Source organism: Euprymna scolopes, chromosome 39, assembly GCF_053919585.1.
Source record: "Euprymna scolopes isolate OS-2025 chromosome 39, ASM5391958v1, whole genome shotgun sequence".
NCBI lineage: Eukaryota > Metazoa > Mollusca > Cephalopoda > Sepiida > Sepiolidae > Euprymna > Euprymna scolopes.
In genome coordinates, this window is record NC_136520.1 from 52,332,677 (window position 1) to 52,353,769 (window position 21,093).

The 21,093-nt window shown below is 33.9% G+C and overlaps 1 protein-coding gene across 1 annotated transcript in view; it reads left to right on the forward strand.

The window, feature by feature from the left end:
- Nucleotides 1-1,113: 1,113 nt before the first annotated feature.
- The window catches only part of LOC145263914 (uncharacterized), a 50,450-nt gene continuing 30,470 nt past the window's right edge, over nt 1,114-21,093 (forward strand). The window contains exon 1 of the mRNA XM_080120992.1: nt 1,114-1,611. Coding sequence (XP_079977118.1) covers nt 1,114-1,611 — 498 coding nt within the window. The remainder of the gene's footprint in view (nt 1,612-21,093) is intronic.

Genomic DNA, 21,093 nt, shown 5'->3' on the forward strand with positions numbered 1-21,093 from the left:
ATATTCTTATAATAGATAATTTCATGAACGAAACTAACATAATATCCGAAATATAAACCGAAACATGAAATAGTATATCTAACTACGCCTAGGTTGAAAGTAGGTCAACAAAGAATATCTACTCTTCCTATAAAAAAAAACAGTACATTTGTCCTGTAAGTCACCGGCGGTTACTGATTAGGATAGGCGCGGTTAAAACGAAGTACCTAATTGACTAACTAGAAAATGTAGAGTTTATATAAAAATGTGCGATAACCACAACTTTTCGCATAAGTTTGACGAATTATCACGAGGAGGAAACGCGGGATATTCTCTGTAGCTTAAATTGCCATATATATTCTCATAACTCACTACCTTGCTCTACCTATGTATTGAGCACCGTTGAAGTAAATACTGCAAGTTTACGCTTAAATTCTATTTTTTTATTGCAACTTATGGCGTTAAAATAAATATTCATATATATATATATATATATATATATATATATATATATATATATATATATATATATATATATATATATTGAATGAATGTAGAGATGAATTAAATTACATCATTCGAATTAAGGGTAAGATCATATCACTTCGAACCAAGATAGAATTTCTTAAATCCTGTTTGGATAATTATGTCGCCCCAGGATATATTTCTGGCCGTATTGCCAAACTCAAAGCCAGAAATATTCTCAACTTGGAATGCGCATTTATCAATGATGAATGTTTGTACTTGGAACGCATCCTTGTTTTAACTGTTGCTAAATATCGTCGTTTATGGTCGGTTGCGTGGTCCAACCTTACCTTTTTTGATAGACTACGGTTTTCGAAATTTTTATCAACTACTGTTAATTTTCGCAGCAACAAAGCTCGTTCGAACAACCATAGATGCTTGTCCGCACTTATTCGCACCAGGCACGGTGATGGGATTACAGTAGACCGTCATGTGTTCAACTTCTCAGGTGTCACTCTTTCCCATAACGAAAAAGTTGTATTAGCCAGAGGGTTGGACGTCGGCATTCCCCCCCGAATGATCGGTAGGGAAGGTACCTTTGCTGAATTCGAAATATTAAACTCACAGCTCAAACATCATGAGCCTCGTTCCAATGATGATTTTTTGTATATGAAGGCTAGGTTAGCTGAACTGGCGCACAAGTTCACGAACTCCCCTATCAATGCTCGTGAGTTTGTATGGACTAAAATCCACCATAAAGCCGCCGAACTCCTTAAAACTAATAAGGATATGTACATCACTAAGCCGGATAAAGGTGCGGGTGTCGTTATCCTTAATACGAATGATTATATCGGAAAAATGTTGGATATTTTAAATGATAAATCCAAATTTAAAAGGCTTGGCGACACATCTGTTGATAGCACTTCGAACACTGAAGTAAATCTCCAGAAACGGTTTCTTCAAATACATAGGAGGAAATTTATTAGTAAAGATACTTATGATAGAATCCGGCCTGTGGGTTCACAACGACCCAGAATGTACGGGCTACCAAAGATCCACAAGAACGAGGTCCCTTTAAGACCCATTCGTTCCATGATCGGTTCACCCCAGCATGAACTGGCAAAACGGTTGTCCGAGATTCTTGAGCCTGTACTAAAGGAATACTCGGTAACTGCATTGCGGATTCTTTTCGTTTCGCTGCCACTATGCGTGAACTTGATTTTAATTCAGAAACAACTTTCCTATGTTCTTTCAACGTTACCAATCTTTTCACTAATATACCCCTTGATTAAACTATTCAAATTCGTTCGAATATGCTCTATCGTAGCACATTAACCCCTCCGGACTTTCCAGAGAATATTTTCCTTGAATTCATGGAACTAGCTACCAAGTCGGTCTGTTTTAGCTTTACTGATGTAATGTATCAACAGGTAGATGGTGTGGCCATGGGTAGTCCTTTGGGTCCTATCCTGGCCAATATTTTCCTAGGCTTTCAGGAATCCTTACTGTTTACTCAGGTTTTTAGACCTGTTCGTTATTGGCGTTATGTAGATGACACTTTTGTCATTTTCAAGTGCCGCCATGAAGTAAGTGATTTTTTTCTGAAATTAAACAGTCTCCACCCGGCACTTAAGTTTACTATGGAGGAAGAGCAGAATTACTCTTTACCCTTTTTGGACGTCATTGTAGAAAGGATAGGGCATCGATTTAATACAACTATATACAGGAAACCTACCTTTACAGGGTCGTATATTAGTTGGGATTCCTTTGCCCCTATGAACAGGAAAATAAGTTTAATTAAGACCTTGGTCCACCGTGAACTCATGATATGCTCGCCAAGCAAACTTGAGGAGGAACTTAAGAAAATAACGGACATGCTTATTAAAAATGGTTTCCCTGGTGGTATAATTTCTAAGCATATTCGCCAAAAACTTACTAGTTTTAACACTAAGCCTCTTTTTGGTCCGGCTAAATGTCCGGTTTATTTGAAGCTCCCCTACATAGGTTCAATTAGTAGAGGTTTTGTTAGCAAGATCACTTCGGTTGTTTCCCACTGTTTTTACGCGGTGCAACCTCGAGTAGTGCTGTGTACCAAAACTGCCTTCCCAGCGTTTAAAAAAGATGTACTTCCGAGGCTACAAAATAGTTTAATAATATACGAGTTTAGATGTCGGTGCGATGCTGACTACGTGGGTCGAACTTTTCAACGTTTAGGGGTCAGAGTGGCACAACACGTTCCTGGGTATTTACGCAAGCTTTTTATATCATCCGGGCCTTTAAGGAATACATCCGGGCCTTTACGGAATACATCCGGACGACCACCAATTCTCGAATCGTCAATTGGTGTTCATTTGTACGAAAATAAAACTTGTGGCCAAGTATATTCTGATGAATGCTTCCGCATTTTACATAAAGCCCGGAACAAACAGCACCTCAACATCTTGGAGGCCGTTAGTGTGCTGATGCGCAAACCAGCTTTATGTAGACAAAAATAAATTTCACATAAATTAGAGTTATGTCAAGAACTCTAAAAAAAAAAAAAAAAAAAAAAAGAAAGTCTACACGTATGCTGGTTTTTCTGGTTTGTCTAGACAACGGATTTTTTTTTCTGGTTGTCGTAGACAACGGATTTTCTTAATTATATATATTTTTTCTCGACTTCATCTCCTCCCCTTTTTCCATTCTCATTCGTTAATTTAATGCAACTTACCGACGAGATCTATTGAAAAGTGTCGGTCGAAAAGTTAACCTCTAGATCCCTTAATTGTTTTACACGAAATTTCGTATGGATCCTTTTTTATTCGATGTTTTTTTTTTTTTACCTATAATTCTTTTTTAGTCGATTTGTCTCTATACAATTTCCCGCTTCTCTTTTTTTTCTTCTCACCCATAATGAATCCATTCATACTTTTCAAAGCAATATATATATATATATATATATATATATATATATATATATATATATATATATATATATATATATAACTTGAGTTCCTTCAGTTATATTCAAAATCGAAACCTACACTCATGAAGAATTCTTGATAAAGTCAACTGATAATTCTCTTTTTCTATTTAACAATTTATTTGAGGTATTTTTTTCTTTTTTAATACCTATATACTTGAATTCTCTTTTGTAATTGTGGATTTTTAGAAGTCAGATTATGCAAGTGCTAAGTTTGCGATAGACTAAATTTAGTAATTTTTTTCCGGGGATTTAAACTGCATTATTTATTTATTTTTTTTATTACTCCAAGTTTTTCTAAACTATTTATATGAAAAGGGAAAAGAAATTAAATCTGTGAGGTTAAATGTATAATCAAATTTATTGTTCGACCGAATACTAAAAAAAAAACAAAAAAAAACGTCCAGCATTACAACAAATATAATTTGCCGATTTCTGAAATCAGCAAACTATATTTCAAGTATTGCTACAAATATAATTTTCAAGCTTGTTTCTGCCCTTTGATGAGAATAATAGCGAGAAGACCATCCTTTGACACTCTGCGGAATTATTTTTTGCTGGTTGAAGAATAAGTAGATTGTAAAATTTAATTGAAAGTTTTAATTTCTTTTATCTTATAAAAACTCTACTCGCTATGTGTGCGTGTACAGATTTTAGTTGGTTAGGTTAACATATCTATTTATAAATACTAGTATTTATATTTTGATTGAAATTAACCATCGTTTATATCAGGTAAACACTGCATCTCCTTTGATTATATATATATATATATATATATATATATATATATATATATATATATATATATATATATTTGTCGGTGAGTAGGTTTATATAAGATACGCCATATTGTTTAATTCATAGATGTAGGAAGTTTTATGCATACATATATATATATATATATATATATATATATATATATATATATATATATATATATATAAAAGCGACAATGTGTGTGTGTGTGTGTCTGTGTCTGTGTCTGTGTTTCGCAAAAACTTTCGACACAGGCCACGGATTTTCGCCAGATAGGTATCATTTTTAAGCTGCAACCTTCGCCTAGCAAATATCGAAAATTTGCCAAAAAATTAATTCCTTCACCCTAAAATGGATACATTTCTATAAGGATAGTGCTGAAAAAAATCGTTCCTTCATTTTCTCTGTTCCTGCTATGACGACAATGACGTCATGTCTGACCTCGAAAACGGTGACGTTAGTTTAAACCACCTGCAAGTGTTTTTAAAGGTTTAATTTTATCCGTTATTAAGTGTATGTCTAGGTGTATCAGAATTTTTGTAGGTTTTTTGGCACCCCTAACACGAAACTGCGAATAAAATATAAAAACACTCTTTTAAAAGTGGGTTGTTTATTTTCTTTATGGATTATACTTCCGAATTAAACTATTAAAGTTGTTTTAAAAGTAATACAATATTGTTTTTTTTTTTTAATAGTAATGAAATTAATTGAATTTTACGAGCTCAGTATTTTTCAATTTTTAAAATTTAAAAATCTATCAAAATGTTTCTATTGATTCAATCTTTACGATATTTTTAGACTCAATGTGAAATTTTATGCTTTTTTCAATAAACCGAATATAATTTTTTAGACAAATGATTTTTTTAATTCACGCCCCCCCCCATTTTCAAGTGTCTATTAAAAAATAAATAATTAATTTACTCACGAAAGTTTTATATATCACAAATTGAAGATAAAGGTCAATAAATAATATATTCAAATTAAAAACAAAAAAGTAGCGTTTGTAGAAATTTACCTGTAAAGTCCGAAGTTTAAAACTTTTTTTTAAACCACGTTGTTTATTTTTCTTTTCTTTTTTTTTAAATGAAATCCTTTAATTGAAAAAAAAATTAGGGCTTGAATTACATTTTTCGAGTAGTTATAAACTTAGAATTAATTCACGCCTCCCATTTTGAAATGTCTATTAAAAAGTAAATAATTGATTTTCTCAACAAAGTGTTATATATCACAAATTGAAGAAAAAGATCAATAAATAAATATTCAAATTTAAACAAAAAAAATAGTAGTGCTTTTAAGAAATTTACATATAAGGTCCGAAGTTTAAAACCTTTTTAAAAAAAAAACACGTTGTTTGTTTTTGTTTCGTTTTTTTTTAAGGAAAGTTTGGGGCTTGCTCCTTTAATTAAAAAAAAAATAGGGCTTGAAGTTTTTCCAGGAGTTATAAGCTTGAAAAGACGGGGTGGAATTATTCAATATATTTCACGAAATTTCTGTCTCTTTGGCGTAGGGGTAACGTTTCTGGCGTTTTTTTCCACTTCAGCCTCGATGCTTCGATTTCGAGCCTGTCTTTCTAACTAGACTTTTTTTCCTGTTGTACGCCTTTTTTCCGGGTTTTTTTTTTACGTTTCTTCGCTGTTTTGCTTTGTTTTGGTTTTTCCAATTTTTCTTAGCATCGTGTTTTTTTCAATAATATTGAAACAGTGTCATCCTCTGCTACATCCACACCCTCAAACACCCGGACAACGCCAGATACCCCCGCTAGTATCTTTATAAAAGGAAGGTTACGCATTAACCCATTTAATTGGAGCATTGCACGCCTTTCCCACTATAAAATCTTTTTCCAATTGCAATAAGTCCCTAAACCTGTGTAATATACATATATATATGCACCTATATATATATGTACCTATATATATATGCATATATATACATATATATAAACACATGTATATATATGCATACGTTTAATTATATTTGCGTACACACACATATACATATATATATATATATACATATATATATATATATATATATATATATATATATATATATATATATATATATATATATATATATGCATGCATGCAAGTATTCTTATTCAGGGCGAAAACGAAAGTTAATTCCTGGCTTTTAAAGCAGTGGGCGTTCCGTAACCTTCTGTTTGTTCGAGCGAGTCTAGAGACGTCGCCTAAAATCCTAGCCTCACCCCCTCGACACCTTTTATTGCCAACCTCTGACCCATCTGAATTGGCACTAGTAAAAGGGGGATTATAGCAAGAAAGCACCGTAGTCAGCGATGATGAGGAAGAACGACGGTCCATGGGGGATTGCCAGTAAGAGTTTGTTTCCGAGTATTGAATCTGACGTTATATACTATATATACATATATATGCCTTTGTACAGTCATATATATATATATATATATATATATATATATATATATATATATATATATATATATAAATATTTATATATATATATATATATAAATAGATAGACATTCTTAATACATATGTATATAAATGTGTATATATATACATTCATATACAGACATACACACATATATATACACAAACACACACCCATATACATATATATATATATACTTATATATATATATATATATATATATATATATATATATATATATATATATATATATATATATATATTCTGTGAGCGTGTTTTTGTGTGAATTTCTGTGGCGGTGTATGTATTATTGTGTCAAAATAAAATTTGCTTTTCCAGTTGTACAGCATATATATATATATATATATATATATATATATATATATATATGTATATATATAAATATATATATAAAAGCATATAATAAAACATGACTAATATATATATATGTTTATATATAAATATATGTATAAATATGTACATATAAATATATATAAATACAAAAGTATATATATGTATATATATGTATATATATATAAATATATATATATATATAAATATATATATATATATATATATATATATATATATAAATCCTAGAATGTATAACACGCGGAATATTCAGTGTAGCTTAATCGCGATATATATTTTATAAATTACTAACTAGGTATCTCTACGTATTGAGCACTTTTAATAAATACGTAAAGTTTACGCATGAATTTATACATTCGTATATTAATTACATGTCACGAAATGAAGTAGTTTTTTTAAATATATATAAATATATATATGGTTTATTTATCATATATCGAATGTTATACTACTAAATAAATAAAATATATACATTTTCTGAAACGGCAGTAGTTTTAATTTTACAGTATAATTTTTACTATTCTTCTTCTCTTTTTGATATTTCTGTTCCAGTTTTTTTAACTATTAATTTTGTTTCTGGTGCATTTACATTTAATTTCCTCATTTATAGACCACATTATAAAACAAAACAAACATTTATCCGTCCAGAATAATTTCATCTCTATTGAAAAACACTAGAACCACTTGATATACGATTGCTTAACGTTTTTTTTTGTATTTTTTTTTATTAGTTAGGGTCCCTTTTTTAAAAAATCGACTACGTCATGGATACAAAATAAAATATCCCAGCTTGATGAATTTCTTTTCATGGGGAAAACACCAGAACCAATAGTTTTAGGATTTATTCTGTTACTTTTAAAATACTTTTAATTGGTTTTTTTTGGCCCTTATGGATATATATATATATATATATATATATATATATATATATATATATGATTAGTTTTTTTTGGAAAAAGAATTCCAGCAGAGTGCTCAATTAAAAGGAAAATCCAAATTTTAAGAGCGTACTTATATTTTGTGTACAGAAAGTTGTTAGTTGAGACACGGTACCAATGACCTGTCTCAACTAACAACTTTCTGTACACAAAATATATATATATATATATATATATATATATATATATATATATATACATTCAAAATACACATTTCTGTACACGCACATGCTTGTATATAAATTTTATACACACATGCATACTTATATATGCATATATGTACAAAGACGTGTTTCATCGTCTACGATTCATCAGAGTGGCTGACTCTGATGAGTCGTAGACGACGAAACACGTATCAGTTGATAATTATATTAAAAAAACAAAACTATATGTATGCCAAGTTGGTTAAAGGGAAAATTATTCTCAACTCGCATTCAGGTAAAGATGTACTTTTTATATAGTTAAATTAATTCAAAACATATCGCAAAAACAAAAACAAAAAACATCTACAAGTACATATAAATATTTATACATATCTGCGTATACTATCTGTATATCTCTCCTTCTCTCTCTCTCCTTATATATATATATATATATATATATATATATATATATATATATATATATATATACGTAGAGCAAGGAGTCATAAGGTGCGATGTCTGTGATAATTTCACATTGAAAGAGCGTTTTATACGTTATAATTCTTCAAGGATGATGACGATGGGGATAACTGGTTCAATACAATTGATTTGTACCTGAATAAGCACAACAACTCTAACACATACTGCACATAGTACGTTGTTTTAGCTATTTATGTTTAAATTGATATAATTTAATGTACTCATCATCACCAGCGTCATCATGATCATTGACGAACTCTGCCGTTTTAGACGCTCCTTCGTATATATATATATATATATATATATATATATATATATATATATATATATATATATATACATATACACACATATATATATATGTATATAGATACATATGTACATGCATGTGTATGTGCACGTGTATATGTGCATGGGTATGTACATGCGTATATATATATATGCTCGTGTGGGTATGTACACATGTATCTACATACATATATGTGTTCATACATGTATATATGCATGCATATGTATGTATGCATGTATATGTGTGTACATGTGTGTGTATGCGCATGCGTGTATATTCGAATGTATACGTATACATGTGCATATGTGTATGCATTTTTATGCGTGTCTATGTATGCGCGTGTATGTATGTGTATGCGTGTATTTTTGAATGTGTATGTACCTGCGTGGATGAGATCATGTGTGTGTATATGCGTGTGTGTGTGTATATGCATATGTCCGGCAGAGTCCATATGGCATCTGCAGTGTCATTTTAAACAATCCGCTGCTCGTCAAACTTTGACGTGAACTAAATCTTGTTACCATTAATAATTTTCTGACTAGAAAATCAAGGAGATCTGACTGCATCCCGAGTTTAAACATGGCTATTTGCTTGGTTACGTACTGTGTAGACGTGATGATCTTGGAATTTTTTTTGCGTGGGTCCGACGGTGGAACTGATCATTTAATGATCAGAGCCAAACTTAAATTTAGAATTCGCATGATAAGCGGTTTCAATGGAGTCAAAATGCCTAAGCGTATTAATATATCCAAATTAATGGATTCAGTTGTACGAAGTTCCTTGAAATGTGCTTTTAACCAGGTGGCTTTCTCAGATTGTAATTGGAAGATATTAAGAAATACAATATACCAGATAGGTGCTGAAAGCCTTTGGATTGAAGTTTCCCAGACATTGGGGTTGGTTTTCTGGTAACCCCAATGTAATTAACCTTCAAATTGATAGAAAGCGGGAAGCCTATTTGAAACTTTTCAACCCTCCACCTTTGAACATGTCAGCTTTCGCTACTCACCTCTCTTCTGTACGGAATGAGGTCCAGTGTTTTGTTCGCTGAGTAAAAACAAATAGTGGCCTGACTTCTGAAAGGAAATACAAATTGCTTACGAATATAGAATTGTTAAGTCATTTTAAGCTTTACTTCGTCTAGCGTATGGTCCGAACTCCTCAACTACATAACTCCTGGCGAAGGATGAGAGAAACTTGCTGAAAACCTCAGATTATATTATGCATAGATACCATGAACACTTTCGCGATCTTTTTTACAACCCATCCAATATGGATGTTGTTGCAGTAGAAAGTACCCCTTAGTGTTTCCTTTGTCTAGGAGTTGATGCTGAACCGAATCTCATCAAAACAGTCGCCTGCATAAAACAGATAAACTCGAACAAAGTCCCAGGGTTGCATAGAATTCCTGTTGAGCTGCCAAAACATTGTGATGTCAATGTATATCGTGCGGTTCGCTCTTTTATACTGTAAGTATGACAGGGTGACTCGGTTGCCCAAGGCTTGATAGATACCATTCTGATTATGTTGTAGAAATACAAGGGTGCTGTTTATAGGGGACTAGTTTGCTTACCACTGTCCGGTATGATGTAAAATATTCCCCTCTAAGAATTCTTTTATTTTTATCTCTACGTGAAATAATTTTTAAGATCGCATTTTTTTTCGATTTTAAAAAAATATTTATCGAATGCATTTCTGTACAAAACATATCTAAGAACACTTCTAGACATATACATCAACTTTGTGTGGAATTTGCAAAAGAAAATCTTACCCGTTTCAGAATATATGAGGAAAGAATTTCCCCCCCCCTCTCTCTCTATCTCTCACACACATACAAAGTGACTTTTATGCGATAGTAGTTATTATTTTATAGCAACACGAATACAAGATCTTCATACACACATCAACAGAAAAATATTATTTAATTATGTTTCCATGATGATTTAATATGCGTCCTTACCACTGTTACGTCCGTCTGAATTAAATTAATAACTGATTTTCCCTCGCTGAAATCATTTAAATAATAAATTAACAAATATAAAATAACATAAGAGTAAAACAAAAAAGTATTCGTACTGCATGGCCCACTTAAAAGTATCCCAAAATTATGGAGTAGAGAGTAGGAATATTCTTTTATTTTTTAACTTACCTGTAGAATTGTTTAAATTACCTGTAGTTTTATAAAAGGTGGAGGAAGTTCTCCCCTGTTAACATCCATGCATTTCTTGGCACGTTTTACAAATTTCGGAGATACTGCCTGTAAATCTTCTCTGGTGATTCTCCTGATAGTATTGGCAATATTCTACTTGAGTTAGTCTAGATTGTGAGGATTATTTGCATAAACTTTTTGTTTTAACCCCCCTCCCCAATGAGAAAAATAACATGATGACAAGTCCAGGGCACGTGGTGGCTATAACCCCTTGCTTATTGTTCTTTTTTCTGTAAACATGTCATGAACTCGTGTCAGTGATCTGTTAGACGTGTGGCATGTACCGCTATTTTGTTTTGAAAAAAATTCTATTTTTTCTTGTGGTGTCAGCTGGCTACTAAGAGAAAGATTAGAAAAATCGGGCTACTTTTCACTACTGCATTTTTAATGTAAATGATATGAAATAAGGAATATTTACGAAACAGTAACACATCACAATGATTTTAAGACCGGAATAAGTCATATTTTTCTTGACAGCTCTACAAAAACAACTTCCGGATCCGTTTATACGATATTTTCTTTTTTTAACGACATTACTTCTGTTACTTCCATTTAGAGAAAGGGACGTTATGCTCAAAATATTATTATTAGTAAATCTGTATCTGCAGATTTGGGATTGATTTTGAAAAATAAATGAACATAACACCTGTGCCTATTTTGTTCTTACGTAAGATCACCTGGTGCATCTGCTACAATTCTCTTACTCCTGGGCAGGGTGCAAAAGAGAGTGGCCAACTTCATAGGTCCTCAACTGTCATTTAAGCATCAACCTCTGCCCCATCGACGAAATGCTGCATCCCTCTGTCTGTTTTACAAGTATGTTAATGGTGGATGTCCCGAGGAAATATTAGTCCTTGAAATCCATCGATGTAAATACCAACGATACACCCGAGAAGCAGCGAAGTTCCACCTCTACACAGTGGAGATCCCTAGATGAAAAAAAAAAAACCTTCTACGCGCATAGTTTCTTCTCTAGAACTGCTAGATTTTGGAATTCCTTTTCGGTTTCCTGCTTCACCAACTGTACTGACGTGCAAGTGTAATATTAATATATATATATATATATATATATATATATATATATATATACATGTGTGTGTGTGTGTGTGTGACGTTCTTCGTTCAAAGCTAATTCAATGTGTTTTTGTTTTGTTTTGGGAATGTACCTACGTACTCTATAAAAAGTTTTTTTTATGACTAGAGAAAGGAGGGCACTCCAGTATGTCAGACGTAAAATACGCTTAAATATAATATTTTAATTTGTCCATAGGCGATTTAAGTTAACGTGTTTCAACTACTTAGATTTTGGGTGAGCACATTTCGATTAAAGCACTTGCAGAACAAGCACAAGATGCAGCATTGCGGCAATGGGGCAGAGATTAGTTGATAGTGCGTGACGTATTAGATTGGAGCTTTTCTTCCTTTTTTTTTTTTTTTTTTTTTGTCACCCTGTCCAATAGTGCTCTACTGCTGGTAGATGCACCAGCCTAGGACTGGCAACAAAACTCAATGCACATATGAATAATATCTTTGTCGAGGTATAGGATGACCTCGGGTGTAAGTAAGTTTCTAACACGATGCCGTGTCCTGTGTATACTGTGAGGATTTGCTAGGGATTGCGATATCATATAAAGAAAACCTAAGAAAAGATATAATATATATTCATATCAAATATTTTGCACAAAAAGTGGTTTATTTTACTCATTCGCTCAATCCCATCCCTCTTGTTGTTATGTTTCATCCCATTCTCTCTCTCTCTCTCTTTCTCTCTCTCTCTCGCTCTCTTTCTCTCTCTCTCTCTCTCTTTCTCTCTCTCTCGCTCGCTCCCTCGCTCGTGCGCGCGCGCCAAGTGGAGCGGCGCTTTTTTCTTATTTTATTCTTGCTTAAGTCTTTAATTCTTTTAAACAGCCAGAAACCCCTTAGCCTATCAGGCTCCTTGAATCTCGCTTTGGTGTTTTTTTATCCCCCTAAGTGGGATCCCTGAAGGCCACCGAGGTCAGGGATAAGGGTCATAATACTTGACGAGGCAAAACATAATGACCCAGAGATCTGTCGGTTTTAAGTACTATGGAGACGCCCTCCTGCCAGGGGAGACGTCTTCCAACTAAGCTGTATAGGCTACATCGCGACCCCTCTCTCGACTCGCATTCCTCTATATTTCTGATTGTCTCCCAATCTCTCTTTTTTTCTCTCTTTCCTGCACGGTGGTTTTATGTAATTAATATTGGGTTTAAGTAATGAGATTATGTTTTTTTTATAATATCTGTACAATTACTTATAAATGCATCGAGTTCGTACCAATGTATATATGCATAACAACCTATTCACACTCAAACACATACACACAGAACGCATATCTCTTTTTGTCTCTGTCACTGTCTCTTCTCTCCCCCGCCTCTCTCTCTACATGATTTATATATATATATATATATATATATATATATATATATATATATATATATATACACATATATACATATATATACATATATACACACACACACACACACATATATATATATATATATATATATATATATATATATATATATAAGAGTTTTTAAAAAGGATAAGTGGAGTCATTATTAGAAGTTTCAGGAAAATCGATGGGGGAAGAAAAAAATTAAAAGACACGAAAAAATATTCAAAACTCCATTAGACGAAAATTAAAAAAAGAAAAACAAAAAAGAATCTCGAGGTACCTTTTCATATATATATATATATATATATATATATATATATATATATATATATATATATATATATATATATATTATTTTGAAAAGATTTTACGCAGGATTCAGCATTTATAAAGGCCTTTTTTTTTTTTTTTTTACAAAGGCATCACCACATTATCAAGGCCCAGAGGCCACTCAAGGATAAGGGTTAAAGAGTGTACAGTAGAAGTTGGTCAATATAGTAATCATTAGTAATGAAAATTTGGTAAATTTAATAACTTATATGGAACGGCTCATCAAGAACTTATTTACTTTAGACTTGAACAAAACCATATTGTAGTCAGCCGGAAAGCAGGAAAACGGAAGACAATTCCACAGGCGTGCAGTTCTAAGAAAGAAGCTTTGTTCATGGAATCTACGTTTAGGTTTAGGCACAGATAAAGAGTGGGGGAAATTATTGATAGTGTTTACAGCTAGACGAGTGTTTCTTGTGAAAGTTTGGCGAGGGGGGACCATAGATTGAAGCTCAGTTGAACACTTTCCATGAAAATAACGATACATCAGAGACAAACTCGCAACATCTCTTCTGTGAGATAGAGGTTGCAAGGAGGAGAAAAGGACATCTCCTACGAGGCTACGAAGTCTATTTTGAACTCTATCAAGGCAGGACAAGTCCTTTCTAGCAGCTCCTGCCCAGATGTGGCAACAGTATTCCATCCTTGGACGTACCTGGCTCTTATATAGATAGAGAATAGTATCAGCAGTGAGATATCTACTGGATCGATAGAAAGATCCCACCATTTTTCCAGCGGCCTTGGCAACAGATTTGATATACGTGTTCCATTTAAGATCAGGAGTAATGGTCAAGCCCAGAAGCTTGTCAAAACTTGAGGCCTCCTGAATACGAGAGCCATTCATTTCAATTGATGACAAATGTTGATTAGAATGTTGATGATGTAAAGAGAGAAGCTTGGTTTTAGATGCATTAAAAGTAACCAGCCACTCCTTTCCCCATTGTACTACGTGCTCAAGATCAGAGGAGAGAGAATTGGAGAGAACTTGCTCGTTTACTGTCTTAGATGTGGTACCATAAATGGTAGTGTCGTCAGCATAAATGTCTACAAATGATGTAAGGATATGATTTGGAAGATCATTAATGTAGATCAGGAAAAGAGTTGGGCCCAGGATGGATCCCTGGGGGACACCGGCATTAATACTGTGAGCTTCTGATTTTTGCCCCTCAACTACTACTCTTATGAACCTATCAGAAAGAAATGATTTAATAATTGAGAAGACTTTTCCAGCTATACCATAGCTAGCGATCTTATGAAGTAAACCTTTATGCCATACCCTATCAAAGGCTTTAGATATGTCAAGAGCAATTGCCCTAGAAAGATTGCCACCGTCGAGAGATTTGCTAATCCTATGCGATATAACTGTAAGGACATCTGCTGTAGATCTAGCAGAACGGAAACCATATTGAGTGTCACTAAGAAGGTTATTTTTGTTGAGATGTTTGATTACTTCTGTATTTAATACAGATTCTAGCAACTTACTCATGACGCACAGGAGACTTATTGGCCTGTACTGAGAGGGGGATGAGCGATCACCTGAATTCTTAAATACAGGGCATACTGATGAGATTTTCCAGGGAGATGGGAAACTATTCTCCTTAAGACAACGTTTAAACAGTTTTGTAAGTATGGGCGCTAGTTCAGGTTGAAGTTTTTTGAGTACTATAATTGGAATACCATCAGGGCCAGTTGCTTTACTGGAATCAAGGTTTTTGATTAGCTTGGCAACATCACGTACAGATATACGTATATCACATAGCGTGTTTTCTGATACAAGAGGAAATATTGGGGGTTGGCGGTCTTGGTCGCAAAGGGTAGAATTAGCTGCAAAGTTCTTGACAAAGAGTTTGGCTTTGTCTGATGCTGACGAGATTACCTCAGGTCCATTGATAATAGTTGGGATGGAGCACACGCTTCTGTTCAGGATTCTGTTTGCTATTTGCCAAAACTGGTGGGAACCAAGCCGCTGCTCAGCTACTTTGGACTTAACAGATTGAGCATACAACTCTCTTGCGTTCCTTATTACTTTCTTACAATGGTTGCTGGCAGTCCTGAAAACGGCTTTAGTTTCCATACATCTATTACGTTTGAAGCAGTGGAAAAAGTGATTTCTGTGCGCAATGGCAGCAGCACATTCTGGAGAGAACCATGGCTGGCTGTTAGGTTTTTGCTGAAACTTTTTAGAGGGTATGAAATGGTCAATACCTACAATTAACCATTCAGTTAGGTCTAATACTATAGAGGACACATCCTTTTTAAACATGGAATGCAGAGGTAGATCAGATATAAATGTACGGAAGCTATCCCAGTCAGCCTTAGTGTATCGATATACTGTACGATGAAGAGGTACGTCTGGGGACTTATTACATTTCATTTTTATCTTAATTGATACAACAGAGTGGTCGGAAGATCCAAGAGGCGACAGAACAGAAACTGAACATAGTTCAGGGCAAGTTGTGAGAAAAAGGTCTAGTAGGCTCGCATACTGGCCGTCATTATCGGGCACACGGGTAGGTTCCTGAACAATCTGAGTGAGGTCATAGGCAATGGAGAAATCATGACAGAACCTCCCCTCATCATCGGTCTTGTTTGAGTGGGTCAACCATTCGACGTTGTGAACATTGAAGTCTCCACATACGTGAATGTTAGCTGAAGGATAAGTAGAAAGGACTTGGTCAATTTTCTCAGATATGCTTTGAAAGATAGTAACTCCGCTGTTGTGGGGGCGATAGAGAGTAAATATAAATGCAGTAGTGTGAGCTAAAGCAACCCGGAAGCACATATAGGGTAAGTTAGGATCTTTCCTGGAGATGTCCCTCCCACATGGAAAGCTATCTTTAATATAGGCACATATTCCATGCCCATGGCGATCTTGGGGGTCAGATTTAGAAGTTAAGTTAGAGTATCCTGTAATTGCAAACTCATCTAGGGAAATAGCCTGTCCAATGCCAGTTTCACTTAAAAATAAAAGGTCTGGTTTAGTCTCCTGTAATTGGGTTTCAACCTCTGGAAGGTTAGAACGTAGACTCCTGATGTTGGAGAAGGAGACATGGTAGTAGGGGTCTACGTTGGAAGTGGGAGAACCGGGTTTAATCGTGTATTTTTTCTTGAAACTTGTCATGATGAAATTTTGGAATTTGTGGACTAGGTCGACAGATTTACTTAGAGCAGGACAGAGAGGGGAAACTAAGAGAGAAAAAGAAACGAAGATTTTTTTTTTTGTACCACATGATAAGGTAAAGCCGTAACAATTACCCACTAGTATGGCATCGAGAGGCCCCACCAGAAGCTACTGCATGGTCCAGATTCCATTCACCAAATGGCAATACAGCAGCCCCAGTACTTTGCACCTGCTGATAGGACAGCCTCCTTAGTGGTTAATCCAAGGTTCGGGTCCCTGACTATCAGGCAGATAACGTCAGCCCAGACAAAACGTTTACCTCCAGCACCCTTACTAGTGACATGGCTACAAGGATAGACATAGAAACAGAAAATTTCCACCAACTCTGCCAACTGTTCGCGCAAAAATACTGCCAACCTAGAAAACAGCTTTTTCTTCTCCCTTTGTCAGAAAAATCACTCATTTAAAAAATGAGGACTGAGGGACAAATAAGAAGAAGCGAGAGTAACAGGAGCTGCCGATAACACATCCACAATGCGTTTTCTACTCTCCATTAAAAAAAAAAATAAATAACTATTAAGTATTGTACTTAATAAAAGTCCAACGGACATGTTTAAGGGAAAGTATGGTGATAGATTCCCCTCCCACGAACTAAAAATGGAGTCAATTCGAGGATAAGAGTTAATGGGTATACATTAGTCAACGTGATTATAGCGTAATAAAAATAGTATTGGGAATTTTGTCAATTGGATAACTTAGGGGGACGGTTCATCAAGAACTTGTTTACGTCGGGCTTGAAGATAATCAGATTGTACTCAGCTTGAAAGCAGGATATCGGAAGAGAGTTCCACAGGCGTGAAGTTCAAAGAAAGATGCTTTGTTCATTGAATCTGCGTTTAGGTTTAGGTACAGATAAAAAGGTGTGCAAAATTATTGCTAATGGTTTTGGCAAGACGAGCGTTTTTCGTGAAAGTTTGGCGAAGGGGGCCATAGATTGAAGCTGAGCTGAGCACTTGCAATGAAATTAACGATAAAGCAGAGACAGGCTCGCAACGTCTCTTCCGTTGGATAGAGCTTGCAGGGAAGAAAAAAAGGTACCCCCCGACTAATCCACGATATCTATTTTTAACTCTGTCAAGGCAGAATAAGTTGCTTCTGGCAGCTCCTGTCCAAATGTGGCAACAATACTCCATCGGTGGCCGTACCTATAGGTAGAGAATTGAATCAGGAGTGAGATATCTACTGGTGCGGTAGAAGGATCCCATACTTTTTCCAGCGACCTTGGAAATGGATTTGATATACATGTTCCATTTCAGGTCAGGAGTAAAGGTCAAGCTACTTCATTTAATCACATAAATTAATATACGAAATAAACATTTATGCATAAACTTTAAGTATTTTCTTCGACAGTGTTAAATAAGTAGGTAGAGCAAGGTAGTACGTTATAATATATATATGGCAATTAAGCTGCACAGAATAGTCCGCGTTTCATCCAGCTAGGGCTCATATGCCTTATGAATCCTCGCATGGATGAATATTTTGTGTAGTTTAATTGCCATATAGATTTTATAACTTACAATATATGTATATATATATATATATATATATATATATATTAAGTAATGTGATTTATAATTTAAAATTTTAAAATCAAATTTTAATTAAATTAAAAATCCGTTTCATAAGAAAGAAACAACAACAAAATCAATTATCTGTACGATCGTTTCGGAAAACAATGCTTTTTATTGTGGTATACATCGAGTTATGTAGAATAATTATATATAGTTTTTTGGTAAGCAAGGTCTCCTCATCAGCAAATTTAGGAGGGTTTTTATTGAATTTCAATATATATTTATATATATATATATATATATATACATATATATATATATATATATATATATATACATACATATATATAAAACAGCTTACAAAACAGCTGTCCCACTCTTGGACAGACTATGGATACCAGTGACATATTAGTAGTAGGAGGTTCGCAATTTCCAACCACATCTCTCTAGAGTCGACATTGTTAAATACTAGTGGCAAGTTAATAGGCTGTGCAGGATGGCTGGAAACAAATGTCGGGATAAGCGGAGAGCACATACAGCGCCTAGAATTTCTAAATGGTCAGCCATCTGATGCTACCCAGGCTCATCGTTGCTTAAGTTAGGTTATCTTTCGAGAATCGGTGTATTAACACTATTATGCGGAATAATATATATATATATATATATATATATATATATATATATATATATAGTAATTTGATTGATAATTTAAAATTCAAATTAGAATTAAAAATTAAAAATCTATTTCATAGGAAGGAACAACAAAGTCAATAATTTGTACGATCTTTTCGGAAACGATGTTTTTTATTGTGATAGACATTAAGCCACGGACAATAATTTTCAGATATTTTTTTTTAAAACAAAGTCTCCTCCTCAGAAAAAAGTATTGGGTGTTTATTTTCATATGTAAAAGCCACCATAAATAAACTTAGCAATTTTTAAGTAAGCAGATGTATCTGGAAAAATTAAAATAAAAAGGAGAATATTTTCTTGATAAGAAAAGTAATATAGGTTGAGTATAAAAAATATAAAATTATACATCTTAATTAGGTTTAAGTATAAGGTTATAATAATATGTTTTTTAATAAAAGGTAAGAACTATATATATATATATATATATATATATATATATATATATATATATATATATCCTTGAACCTCTACTGTTCCTGATATTCATAAATGACTTCCCCGACAAAATTGCCTCTGAGATGGGTATATATGCTGATGACACCACACTCTATAGCAGGCACGACAGGAAAACAAAGGACCATATATCTAAAGCAAGGGCAGAAACACTAGAGGATGACCTCTAATCAGTAGTGGAATGGAGACAAAAATGGATGGTGACGTTCAATGCCGCCAAGACTAAATTAGTTTCATTCAATAATTACAAGAAACCTTATCTACCACCTATAGTAATGGCCAACGACTCTTTATCTGAGGGTACGTCATTCAAGCTCCTTGGCCTAACGTTCACGGGAAACATGAGTTGGAACAATTACATTGAGGGCATTGTCAGAGCCGCTGCAAGGAAGGTGGGCTCTCTCTACTGTGCTAGAAAACTACTAACACCCCAAAGTATCCTCTACCTCTATAAGGAAATCATTCGCCCATGTATGGAGTATTGCTGTCACATCTGGGCTGGTGCATCGGCTACTAGTCTCTCGGTCCTTGAGAGGGTTCAAAAGAGAGTCGCAAATCTGATAGGCCCTAAACTTGCATCTAAGCTTCAGCCGCTGTCCCATCGACGAAACGTTGCATCCCTCTGCCTTTTCTACAAGTATTTTAATGGTGAATGCTCTGATGAATTGCAAGCACATGTGCCCCCACGACGTAAACACTTTCGACGGACCCGACAAGCTGCAAAATCCCACCACCACGATGTAGAGATCCCTAGAAGATCTTTTTACTCCGCTAGTTTCTTCCCCAGTACCGCTAGACTTTGGAATTATATTCCAGCTCACTGCTTCCCCAACTGTACTGACATGCAGAAGTTCAAGTGCAAGGTGAACCAACATCTTGCCGCCCAAATTCCTACATAGTACCCCAGTAGTTTTTTCCCCCTGATAGTAGCCCCCCTACACCAAAGTGGCAATGTGCCTCGTTTAGGGTGAAAATGTAATTATATATATATATATATATATATATATATATATATATATATATATATATATATATATATACCTTTTAAATGTTCTTCTTTTGAAAACCGTAATTATCGTCAAAACATTCATTTGGATGTTGATTGTAGCTTATACATGTATCAAAATTGAATTTTCAAAAAGAACGCCAATGGAACATTTTTTAGCGATTAGAATATGTTAGTAAACGCCTAAATTAAAATTAAGCAAATATTATTTTGAAAAAGTGGGGGGGGAGATAATCTTCTTTTTCTAATTAAATCATCAAAGGGAGATAATTCTTGTTTATTGTATTTATATATATATATATATATTATATTTGAAATTTAGTATTTTGAATACTTCATTTATTTATTGAAATTAATAAATATAGTATAGGTTAAGCTGAAATATATATTTAAATAATATACAATAATGGTAAATATATCAGATAAACTCATATTAATAATAACATTGATGATCAAATTTTTATTAATAAGGGTATCAAGTTAAAATTTAATTTC